The sequence below is a fragment of the Perca fluviatilis genome, chromosome 7 (assembly GCF_010015445.1).
Source record: "Perca fluviatilis chromosome 7, GENO_Pfluv_1.0, whole genome shotgun sequence".
NCBI classification, from domain to species: Eukaryota; Metazoa; Chordata; class Actinopteri; order Perciformes; family Percidae; genus Perca; species Perca fluviatilis.
The window spans coordinates 7,718,562-7,731,534 of record NC_053118.1 but is presented as its reverse complement, the minus strand read 5'-3'; the positions used below and the strand labels follow the sequence as shown (position 1 = coordinate 7,731,534).

Below are 12,973 nucleotides of genomic sequence, written 5' to 3'. Positions count from 1 at the left end.
TTTTTTTTTAGAAGGGATGAATAATCTCATTTCAAAATCTGAATACTTTATTGATCACCTCAATGAAATTGTTTAGTTGCAGTGGCTCACAATCAAATTCAGGATAAAAGAAAAGTAAGAAAGATCAACTCAATAAGTGTATAAAGTAACATAAGTAAAATAGCTACAGTAAGAAATAAATAAAAACCTTAAGTAGAAGTCAAGTGAGAATAGGTTACGATCAGGTTCAAAAGATTGTTTCAAATGGATTGTACAAATTCTATTTCAGTGTATAAATCCACTACGGACATGAATAAGTAGGGTGTGAATGTAAGTAGCGGCAGTGAACAAATAACGCATTTTGCACATGTAGATGATAAGTTATTGCACCAAGCAATTTTTAATTGGACAATTATGCACAAAATACAAAACACATATACACAACACTCCAAGTCTAACTACTCCAACACCGACTGACCAAACCCCCCCCACACACACACACACACACACACACACACACACACACACACACACTACAAAAAAATAATAAAATGAAATTATATACAAGTAAATACACAAGTTTGCATACATCCCAATTGTACTACTATTTACAGTATATTAAAACAATAATCATGTGTCATTAAAATTAGATGCTAGAGCAGTTTGATTGTAGATAATTAAAGACAGATGCCTTAATAACTAGAATAGACGCGCACTAGAATCATGGAGTCGGCCTTTGAGTCGGCTGAAGTGACCGTGCATTGCAAACGGCGGAGAGAGCGCAATGGTTTCTGGGTGAAGCCGGGGATCGAGGGATTGGGATGACATTTGGCGTTTGGTATCAAAGATCCTCTATACTGTTCTAAACCGTATCTGGTGGTATTTAATACACGGCCAGAATCAGAGCCTCGTGAATGGTGGACCTCGACCGACTTCCGGGTCAACAGGAAATAACCCGCAGTCTGAACCGACCGTAGTTACGACAATACAGGCGCACAGAAACCTAAGCAGGGCTGGCCTTGGTTCGGAAGCCGCAGTGGTGCTGCCTTCCTGCGCTCCACAGCCGTGAAGGGGCCGAGTCCCATCGGCACATCGGGCCTGACGGCTCTGCGAGGGGAAGAACGGCACGCTCGAGCCGCTGGGAGATTTCATGTGATCCGTTGTTCGCTATAAAGTGTGATTGGCTCCGTGTGCCATCCGCTTCGGTTTTCGGTGTGCTCGTGATGTAGGCCGGTAATCCTGCTGGAGGTGGGTGATGGATTATTGTTTGATATTTTGCTCTGTTTAAGGACTAATATAACCAGAATATAGATGTTAGGCGCCCTTACAGGCTGGTCAGGGTTGCACACCGAATGCCATCCACACTCCCTATCGCAGCCCGTACACCCTGGTACTGAACTGTACTGACAGAGATCCGTCCATGTAAAAAGCTGGTTGGAGGCAGGTGTCCCAGATCCAGCTGTGATCGGATGCACTGTGTGTTTAAAGGCAGATGTTGAAATGAGGGAGACGCATCGTTGCTATCTTTCCTGAGTTGGAATTAAATCAAATTCCCAACACGCTGATCAGCTGTGCATGTGAGTAAAATTGTGTTGCCATTGCCAGGATTCTCCAGCCACACCGTGGAAGAGAGAGAAAGGATCATTGCTGTGTCAGTAGAAAGAGAGCCGTGTGGAAGCAGGCCTGTCATCACCTGATTTTCCCATCAACCTTTGACAGTGACACCATGCACATTGTGGCACTTTCAACAGTAGCCTACACCTATATATATATATTTTTTTTATCATCAGAATTTAAAATCACAGAAAAGAATACAATTTTACTTCCTTCCACATTCATAGGGTGGCAGGTGAACTCTGCAGAGCGACACCATCTCACTCACAGCTGAAACCAAAAAAGGACCAAATGTGACATTTCATTAAGACAAAAAGCATCCATGAAGACAGCAACGCTGACAAAAACGTTGAAAGAAGTGGGGGTTGTAACCCCCCCCCCCTGTAAATTACACCTGTGGTTTGCTGTAATATCTTCATGCTACATGTCCTGACTGATGCATGTTGCAGTAGTAGATGGTACACACTTTTTGTACAATAACCAGCAAAAAGCTCTAAAGCAGCGCCCTCTCCCAAGGCTATGTAACACAGAATAAAAGATCCACTGCAGCCAATGGCAGGTTTAGTCGAAGCAGTATGTTATTATCATAGATTATACCACGCTCGTGGTACTAAAAAAACAACAAATAAAGTTCTACTTGACTCAAAAAACAAGTTCTTGGCAAGTGACCGAGGTATAAGCGGGTTAATGCCCAATGAGGCGTCCCTTCTCGGGACACCTTGTTGGGGATAAACCCTGACATATCATACACGTGTGAAAACTAAGATGCAGTCATTGTTCTGCCGTCCCCGAAATCGTTTTTATTTTCCGTGTCAAGAATGAGACTCCACACCCACACCCAGATTGTATGGTGCTTTGCTCTGTCTTTACATGGTGCCGTGTTGTCCGTTTTAAACGCAATGCTGTTTTTAAAAAAAAATCCAAAAATCAAATGTCTTATACAAAGCCAGTTAGGCTGTGGCAGTAGGAAGCATCATCGCTCAGATAGTCTGGACCACAACTACATTTTCAGGATAAAGCCTAACATCCATGTTGTTTCTTGACTCTAGAATTGTATTTGTACTGATTGTATGTTCATATTTCTAAACTGTTGGTGTCAAGTCAAACTAACATCTGTATTTTTCTATTATATCCTGACTCCTCTTTCCCAGGACGGAGCGGTGGAGTTTACATTTCCACACCTGTAGAGAAAACAAAGTGAAAGAGGCGTCTGTACTTCATGTGCCCATTAGCGTCTGCTTGGCAAGATGAGTACAGACAGACCCAAACGGAATATCATAAAAAAAAAATATGTAAGCAAAACTTTTTTTTCCACTCTGTCCTCATTAATGATCTGGATTTTTTAAGATGTACCACACACATTTTTTTTCACACCAACAAACGTCTGTGTGTGTGTGTGCGTGCGCAGGACATCAGTGACGGGATGCCTTGGTGTGAAGAACGTCTGGTCCGCAAAGTTCTCTTCCTCTCCCTCAGGGAATTCCGAGACACACACCGTGCCTCACACATACACACGCGCGCACACAAACGCACGGTGAAAAAAACACTCTTACACGCTCAGCGAACAACACAGACCCAGAAAAACACGCGCACGAGACAGCGCGTGCGCACGCCGCAGCGCAGAGTCGCACACAGAGCACCAAACGCACAGAACAACGCACACGGTGCACAGAACATGCACATTTCAAAACACCTACGCCCTCAAGAGCACGCCAACAAAGGGCAAAAAATGAACTCGTCTCAGGACTCGCACACACCAAAAAGTAAATGCACTCACACACTACAGAACATGCAAACACAATCAGCAACGTGTGCAGGGAAAATTACACACGCTGTACAGCAAACCCACCTCCAAGAAAATACTCGCACGCTACAAAAGAGTTCTGGATCAACCAGGACGCTACGCTCACATAAAACACAGAACACACAGTCGATGCTCGACACGAAATACACGGAAACTGCAAAACACACACAAGCTCCTCGGCACAAACACTCAGCGAAGACCACCTGCACTCCTGAGAACACACCGCTGAGCCCCCCTGTCCCGGCCAGGACACTGCGCTCACACGCTCCCACAAGCCTCAGCGGTCAGTACCGTCCACACCTCTCTCCTCTTCTGTCTGAGTTACAGCTCACTCTGATTCTAGTCCGCCCTTTAGAGTTTCTGCTCCCGCTGCTTTGATTGTCTGTGACATTGTAAATTCAGGTCATGTCTCTGAGACGTGAAAATGCTTCATGTAAGAAACTAAAGTCCTGCCTGTGCTCTTAGGCCCCCGGGTTAATGGCATCAGCCGGCGTCAGTCCCTGCTGTCTGCTGGTCCCAGCTGGAGCTGGTCCTTACAGACGCGTCCTCAGCAGCGGCGCCCTAATAGCATCCATCGCCACAAGGACGACCCCGCCAGCAAGAGGTCAGCTGCTCTACTGTGTGTGTTTGCATGTTCGTGCCTGTGTGCGTGACTCACCTTCAAACAGTCGGAGAAAAGGCCAAGGGACTCCCGAAAAAACTTGGTATTTTATCTGGGGTGCTGTGTTTTTGTGATCATCGATTAATGAAGATACTTAGATTATTATTATTTACTGATTATTATTATTTACTGCGGCATGGCTGCAACCGCGACGAGACTGCACAATCCACATACCCGACCTGACACATATTGACTAAATTTGTCCAACAACAGAATGGGGTCTGTATTCTAAAATATATATATATATATATATATATATATATATATGGTACGGTGTATATACAGTATATATGTAGTGTATATATAGGGTGTATTTATACATATATATAGGGACACTTGGATGTATTGCATGATTGTTGTATTAGACTATATTTATTTTACCAGATAAACTGGCAACTGACAGTGTGTGAATGTGGTTGTGCATGTGTGTGCAGACCAAGGCTGCGAGCGCAGAGGAAGTTCGCCCAGTCCCCCCCCAGCTCTCCAGGACCTGGAGTGTTGATGAACGCAGCCCGGAGTAACCACAGCCTGGCTGTGGTCACCTGTCTGACCAGGTGCAGACCCAAGACTGAGGACTTCTTGTCTTTTCTCTGTCTGAGAGGTGAGCTACAAGCACACACGCAGCCCATTCACCACATAGGTACAGTCTGTGTACGGTAGTGGTCTGATCGGAGAGCTCCGCTCCATATCATCGTATAACTGAGAATACGACAACTATTCAACTCAATTAATGCTGAAGAAAGACCAATGCACCGGTGTGTTTAAACCCATCTAATATCTCTATTATTCAAGAGAAGGAAGGTAAGTACTATCGCATTAGCAAAAAACAAACGCAATGAGCTTCTGAAGAAGCGGCTACAGCCTCCCACAGACCCCGCCAAAAACAAGGCCCCATTACAAAACACGCGCCCGCCAAAAACACGCCCATTACAAGCCACGCGGTAAGAACCACGCCCGTGCCAAGAACCGCGACGCCAAAACGCCCACAAACCCGGACGCCGCAGAACACGCCCTACAGGACCACCCGGGCGGCAAAAGACACGCCCGTACAAGACACGGCGCCCAGAAAAACCGCCCATTCAAGACAGGCCACCGCAAAACACGCCCCGATACAAAGCCCGCGGCGCCGCAGAACCACGGCCAGTACAAGACACGCGCCGCGACATGCCCGTACAGAAGACCGCCGCGAAACACGCCCTCACAAGACACGCCGCGAACACGCCCGTTACAAGCCCACGGCCCCGCAAAAACCGCCGCCCTACAAACCCACGGCCGCGCAAATACGCCCGTACAAGCCACGGCCGCCGCAAAACACGCCCCGTACAAGCCACGGCCGCCGCAAAACACGCCCCGTACAAGACACGGCCGCCGCAAAACACGCCCGTACAAGACACGCCCTCTGCAAAACACGCCTGTACAAGACACGCCCTCTGCAAAACATTAGTCTGAGATTAGTCTGAGCAGTAAGTTGCAAAAAGCCTGTACAAGACACGCCCTCTGCAAAACACGTCCTGCCTCAAAGACGCCAAGTTGGGAAGACCGTGTGCGCAACATTTAGCTGTTAGCGAGTTGGGGGGGACGGAGGGCTCGGCCAGACAGGCACAGCGGATTCGGGGTGGTGATGGCGCAGTGGATATGACACATTCCTTTGGTGTGGGAGACCTGGGTTCAATTCCCACTGCATCAACGTCAACCAACGTGTCCCTGAGCAAGACACTTAACCCCTAGTTGCTCCAGAGTTGTGCGTCCTCTGACATTTATAGCAATTGTAAGTCGCTTTGGATAAAAGGGTCAGCTAAATGACCTGTAATGTAATGTGATGTAATGTAATCCAGCGGGCGGGCGCAGACCCACACTAGTGATCCTACTGCACCTCCTCCAGAATCAATGAAGGCATTTCCCCTTTCACTTCAGGTTCAGCAGCGCTGCCTAGCAACATGGCCTTCGTAGCGAGTGGACGAGCCAAGGGGCCAGCTGGTGCTCGGCATCTTACTTCCTGTCTTTCCACCAATCACAGGACTGCAGCTGAGGGGAAGAACATGAGCATATTCAGGAGAACAGCAGGTACTCCTCCCCTCACCTCTCTGTGGATCTGCATGTATTCACTTACAGTATACAGTCTCATCAGTCTCTTTAACACTCTGATGATTGAGGCAACTTTGGATTAAAAGGTAGTTTAATTCATCCAACAAAATCCTTTTATATAATGCCTCTGTGTCTGTCCTGCTGTCCTACAGTGCAGCGAGACTCTCTGAGAGCGAGGCCCGGAGGCTCCTTCTGCCCTCTGACGGCCCGGGAACAGAGGAGGAGGGAGAGAGAGAGGAGAGAGGAGGAACAGCAGAGGAGGATGAGGGGAGAGGGAGCTGAGAGACACCTTCTGAGACCTCGCCAGCTCTCCCTACAGGTCAGCAGGACTAACCAGGTCTGATCATCCTTTCTACATGCTTCTCTGTCTGAATGTGTCTGGTTGTATCATCAGTAGCACGAAGATTGAATCTGACACTGATACTCATGCAGTTCAGTTGGTTGCGGTGCAAAAAGGGTTATTCTCTTTATCTTGTTGATCACTAATTAAGATTTTAGAGCATCAACATTAAAAGCAAAATTCAGCCTTTTTCATGATAATTATCTCAGAAGTGAATACTTTGTTGCACCTTTAACCATCCTACGAGCTCCTCTTAAAGGTCCCATGACATGGTGCTCTTTGGATGCTTTTATATCCCCTAATACTGTATCTGAAGTCTCTTTTATATAGGCCTTAGTGGTCCCCTAATACTGTATCTGAAGTCTCTTTTATATAGACCTTAGTGGTCTCCTAATACTGTATCTGAAGTCTCTTTTATATAGGCCTTAGTGGTCCCCTAATACTGTATCTGAAGTCTCTTTTATATAGACCTTAGTGGTCCCCTAATACTGTATCTGAAGTCTCTTTTATATAGACCTTAGTGGTCCCCTAATACTGTATCTGAAGTCTCTTTTATATAGGCCTTAGTGGTCCCCTAATACTGTATCTGAAGTCTCTTTTATATAGACCTTAGTGGTCTCCTAATACTGTATCTGAAGTCTCTTTGAATAGACCTTAGTGGTCCCCTAATACTGTATCTGAAGTCTCTTTTATATAGGCCTTAGTGGTCCCCTAATACTGTATCTGAAGTCTCTTTTATATAGACCTTAGTGGTCTCCTAATACTGTATCTGAAGTCTCTTTTATATAGGCCTTAGTGGTCCCCTAATACTGTATCTGAAGTCTCTTTCCCGAAATTCAGCCTTGGTGCAGAATTACAGCCACTAGAGCCAGTCCCACAATGAGCTTTCCTTAGGATGTGCCATTTCTGTGTCTGTAGCTAATGAGGGGGGGGCAAGGTGGAGGGGGAGGTGTGGCCTTGACCAACTGCCACTTTGTTCATTTGAAAGCCATGATGTCTCTCTCTCTCTCATGGGTGGGCCAAATTCTCTGGGCGGGCAAAGCAGAGAAAGGGGAGGTAACCTTTCGCTTAATGACGTCATAAAGGGAAGATTCCAGATCGGCCCATCTGAGCTTTCATTTTCTCAAAGGCAGAGCAGGATACCCAGGGCTCGGTTTACACCTATCGCCATTTCTAGCCACTGGGGGGACCATAGGCAGGCTGGGGGAACTCATATTAATGTTAAAAAACCTCATAAAGTGACATTTTCATGCCATGGGACCTTTTTAAGAAGCATACCTCCAGCTCAGGGCAGACATAAACAGTATTGGGGGGTGGGTTTTGGTAAATTGACTGGATGCTATCGCCGTTTCACTTCCTTTCCGAAAGCCCCGTGGCTCGCGTGGAAATAGACCTGCCGCGTATCTTTAGCAGAGCGGAGCCGAGAGCCACTTCGTGACGTGTGTGGTGGAATAGGAAGCGTTGACTTGATTGGCCCCGATTGCTCGCCGGGGTCGCGGTGGAAAATAAGGGTTGGCGATCAAATCAAATCTGTCAAGTTATTCCTTTTTACTGACGTACATTACAGAAGCTAAATATGCTGCTGTGTCACTGTGCTGGTAAAGAACAGAAATCCATCTGTTTACAGGATCATGCTCATAACTGTTTTTCTTCTAATTTAATTATTCCCAGGATCTTATGATGATCTCTTTCCTTTGCAGGTTGCAATGGTAACTGGACTCTCCGAACAAAGAACTTCCTGTGTCCGGTCAGTTCCTACCTTAAAGCCTGGCCCCGGGGCAGGCAGCAGACGCTCCCCCAGGCCCTGCACAAGGCCGAGCAATACCTGTAAACCAAGACCCCAGGAAAGCAACAACCAACACCTATCCCGGCATAGCAAACACCAGCTGCCTCGCAATCAGCACCTTCCTCTCCACCACCCAACCGTCTCAAAGTACTATAGCAAACCCAAAACCTTCGGTAGTGTCCAGAACTCAGGAAGACATTCAAGCAGGACTCCCGCCCAAATAGCATTGACTAATGGCACAGTCATCAGGTCGCTAAGGGAGAGCCCTGGTGTCCTGAGGTTGTCCAGGAGAAAGAGAGGCCTCCCACCAGACACCAGCCCTACCCCTCCGAAGGACAGCAACTCATCGAAGAAGTGCAGGACAGTGCAATACAATGATGGCGATGTCCCACCGGAGAGTGACTGCCATATTGGTGAGATCCCACAGAGGGAGGCCAACTGTAACGAAGAGGTTAGAGTGGAGGACGTGAGTCATATTGGTGATCTCGCTGGCAGCCATGATGAAGAACTTAGACAAGAAGGCAGCTGTGACCACGTTGGAGAGATGAGACTGGAGAGGGACAGTTGTATTAGTGAAGACCTACAGCACAAGGGCAGTGTTGGAAAGTTAAGTTTGAGCAGCGTCTCTGCTCTGGAGCCCTCTCAGGAAGGGGTCAAGTTCACCAACATCATCACCGACTATGACCTGAGCCCTGTAACTGAGGTCATATGCAGACATGTGAGAGACAAAAGGCTGCAGAGAAATCAGCCCGCTTCATCCACAGTCCCTATGCTAATAACCAGGACTACTGAATCTAGGACTGTTGCCAGAGCTGCTGCTGCTAGGACTACTGCAACTAAAGCTGCTATCAACTCAGTGACATCCAAACACATACACACTGACCCACCAGCAAGCTATTCTGCCAAGCACACTGCTAAGGGTACTAACAAAGCTACTAGTAAGGACATTACCAAGTGTACTTCACCAGCCAGCAGGTACTCTGTCCATAATTCCAAAGGTGCTGCAAAGGACACTTCCAAGGGGACCACAGAGGACTCGACAAAGGACTGCACACCTGTCAGTAGCTACTCTAGCACTTCCAGGGGCTCTACAAAGAGCCTTACCCAGACCAAGTGTACTACCTCAGCCATTAAGACCAGGACCAGCCCTAGAACCCTTCAGAAGCGCCGACAAACCTGAGCTACGTCTGGAAACGTTGACAGATCCACTGTTTGCTATATTGAGAATTGATGTTGAAGACAATTAGTAAAGTATTCAGAACAACATTGGATACTGTTGATCATACGTGTCGCATGATGATGGTTATTGGCTGGTTGGATAGTGACGTAGTGACTGTGTACTGTTCTCTACATGTGTCAATGATTGTGGGAACATTTTAATTCTAAAGGTCAAATAAATAATTGGAAGACAGCATAAGACACGCTGTATACTGGACTGTATAGTGAACGGCCACTGTTTTCAGATGCTTCCCTGCTGAATCTGAAATTGCAGCTTGGTATCATATACAATATTCACATGGAAAAGGCACTGGTTTTATTAAAGCACATAGTTTAATTTGAGTCGGTCTGTATAGTTTTCAGTAGCTTAATTAAGCCTGTTTTAACATACGAGTTTCCCTTTCACACATGTTACGCACAACCGGAGAGTTTTCACTTCCTGGAAATCCTCAGTTTGGTTTAGGCGAGGGGTGGCGCCTGGCTAGAGCACACAGGAAGCAGGACGTGATGCAGATTACACCGTGGTCACAGAGCCGGTTCATAATTTGGTCATAAACAACAGAGTCTCTTGCCTTTTCTTGAATCTGTCTGACTGTCACCCATTGGTTTGTGGAATTTGAAGCCTTGAGTTTGATGATACCAGAAGTGACCAGAAGTGACCAGAAGGCGGAGCTTGGGACGATGACACGGCTAAACGCTAAGGAGGAAAAGTCGCTGATTTTCTACTGGCTGACGCGAAATCATCCAGAGGAGTTTATTTTCTTTCTTTTATTTTTATGCTGCCGTTTAAACAGGGACCTCCGGTTACTGCCGCCATTCATCTGCATGAAAGGCAGCACACAGAACATCGGCACTGACTAGATAAGTCTAGGTTTGCAGTGCATGTGTGAAAGGGGCTCTATGTGTGAAAGCTGTCATGCATACGGCTACATACCACTGCTCTGGGGCTTTTTGGCAGGTCTTTGGCAGTCAGGTCACAATACAGTCCTGCCATTTCATTCAAACCGAAATAATCTGTCCAGGATCGTCTACATAGATAACCTAAAAGTCCTAAAGGTTTCTCATTTATAAAAAGGACAGGTTCATATGTTTTTCAAATACGTTATGACTTGAAACAATAGTGCCGATATGAACAGCGAAGCAGGTTTTTTACTGCTGTAATCGTTCCTCCTGATGTTTATCTGAAGCTAATCTGAGGGCTCAGCAGTCTTAGTCAAATAAAGTGGGCATCTTTCAAAGTTGGCGTTTGTAGTATGAAATTCTATATTTCTGTTACTGTCCACAGATTAGCAAGGAAACACTGTACAGGGAGCCAAACAAGAGGGAATTTCGTTCACAATAGGCTGTAAATATGAAAGATACCCACTTGATTTGTCTAATTCAGACAGCTGAAGCCTCATATAAACTGTGTCCACCTTACTTGCATTGAGTTTGCATTAGGGAAGGTTCTCTTAATGGCCAGTATGAATGGGGTGAATGATTACAGCAAGCAAAACAAGTTTCAGTGTACATATGGGCACGTGAGTATGGTTTTAGGACAGACTTAAAGAAAAGGTGAATCTCTCCTTTTAGGAAGGCAGTGGCACAATGGAAACCATTGGATCCACGTTGACTCTGGCCTCCGTTACGTCGTCTGCGTAAAACCAACTAAACTGTGTTCACCAGCCTGTGGAACATCAGAAGGACCCCCCCCAGCCCCCCAATATTCTGGTCTGTTCAATGGACAATTGTTTTCAAGTATATTTAATGCGACATATACAAGAACAAAACTGTTTTTTTAATGACTTATTTCTTTTATTTTCCCCTTCCACTGAAGCTTTTTATGCCCGTACTGTACATACCGTTAACAAGTTTTTGTCCATGCTTCACTAGGCGTGTAAAAGGGTGTGGAGGTGGCCGTGTATTGACTTGACATGTTTAGTTCAGTGAGGATCTGTGAGGATGGATACATTTGTAGAAATAGAAGGATGTGCGTGTGAGGCGGGTGAACAACAGACATATAAAGAAACGCCTCAATAAATACTGTTCACTGTTAACACGGCCATCATACTGTGTGATAAATGACTGTATAAGACCCCACGCTGGATCTCATGGAAATGTCAGAAGGTTTTCGGATTACATCAGGTTTCTATCAGGTGCTATTCGCTTGCTCATGAGATGATTTTACGGAGGTTTAATAAATGTGATAAAACATTATGGCTGTCAATACATTCATTACTATTGCATATTTGCTCACAGTAAACCCACTGTGACTATTTTTTAAGTTGCCATAATCACATAACATTTCTACACATAGGGGCTTTAAAGGAGTAATTGAAAAGTACGTTTGTAAATGCGCTCATTATACTTTGTCCATATGATATATTTTAATCAGTCAAAATCCCAGGTGGCAGGTGTTTATTTATGGCCAGCACAATTTATGCATTAAGGTTCGAATCGATTTTATATTATGACCTGTTTGAGCTGTGGAATTTTATTAAATCATATACTGACATTATGAATGGATGTTGGTGTATGCTGCAGAAAACTGCACTCCTTACAACAGTTGCTTACTACAGTTATTATGCCATGAAAGCATCCCCGTCGCACACATAAATTGGACAATCTGGCTTCCTGATACAGGATTCACACACTGCCAGTTTATTTAACAACTCACTCTAATTCCGACTAACACATGGTGACAAGGGATGTTTTCATTAAGGATCCTTGCAGCTTGTGTGGTTGGAGCTACACATAATATCGCGCTTCAGCCATTCACCTTTAGTAATGTGGTGCCTGTGTTGGCTAAATGGCCTTCAATGGGAAGTCATTGAATGGATATGCAGTGTGTAACAGCTGGCTTTCATCTGGGACACAAAGTCAGTGGTTTCAAGTTCATTTAAAAAAAAAAAAAAAGTGTTATTGAGCATCTCCCACTACTCATTTAGCTGTCTATAAAATATTTGAGTACAAGAATGTGCAATACATTTGTGCGTCTTACAGATACAGACATGTGGACAAAGTAGAGATGGTCCGATACCATTTTTTGCTTCCTGTTTTCGATACCTGAACTTGCGTATCGGCCGATACCGAATACTGATCTGATACCAGTGTGTCATATATGTTATTATGTATTAATAGCTACTACTATCCCTGTATGGATGTGATATGATTTCTATCTTTGTTGTACGGTCTGGCTCAGGTTCAACACAACAGAACATCTCTAGTCTCCCGTTTCCCCTCTATTTCCATGAGTTCATGCCATTTAATGCAACTTTAAATTGTTATGGCGTTGTCAGTCAGTTGTTTTGTTATATCTCTTTGTCATTGTGTGTTCATGACTTTTTGGTAAGATGAGCCAACTCTTTCAGCCCCAAGGGAATATGATAACATGGAACACATGAAAAGTCAAATATTTGTGCAGCGACATCTAAGATAGGATAACTGTAAAAAGTCTGTATTTAAATGTGAATCATTTGATTGAAAATTTGCAATAAAATCTCTTTG

General features: G+C 45.2%; 1 protein-coding gene across 2 annotated transcripts; it reads left to right on the top strand.

Annotated features, from left to right (window-relative positions):
- Positions 1–698: 698 nt before the first annotated feature.
- On the top strand, positions 699–11,683 carry LOC120561801. 2 transcript variants are annotated; one of them, XM_039805056.1, is made up of 8 exons: positions 699–1,227; positions 2,745–2,885; positions 3,002–3,680; positions 3,863–4,001; positions 4,493–4,659; positions 5,973–6,122; positions 6,296–6,462; positions 8,184–11,683. In XM_039805056.1, the coding sequence occupies exons 2-8, from the start codon at positions 2,841–2,843 to the stop codon at positions 9,447–9,449; spliced, it is 2,613 nt and encodes an 870-aa protein (XP_039660990.1). In that variant the 5' UTR covers positions 699–1,227; positions 2,745–2,840; the 3' UTR covers positions 9,450–11,683. The 2 variants fall into 2 exon arrangements, with proteins under 2 accessions (XP_039660990.1, XP_039660989.1); XM_039805055.1 differs by having other exon boundaries at positions 700–1,227; positions 6,296–6,480.
- Positions 11,684–12,973: the final 1,290 nt, after the last annotated feature.

What these genes read in the sequence shown, in the direction of transcription:
- LOC120561801 (XM_039805055.1), top strand. Translation starts at nt 2,841, where the DNA reads ATGAGTACAGACAGACCCAAACGGAATATCATAAAAAAAAAATAT. An exon ending in GACGACCCCGCCAGCAAGAG is followed by an intron (nt 4,002 to 4,492) that starts GTCAGCTGCTCT and finishes ATGTGTGTGCAG; the next exon opens with ACCAAGGCTGCGAGCGCAGA. An exon ending in AGGTCAGCAGGACTAACCAG is followed by an intron (nt 6,481 to 8,183) that starts GTCTGATCATCC and finishes TTTCCTTTGCAG; the next exon opens with GTTGCAATGGTAACTGGACT.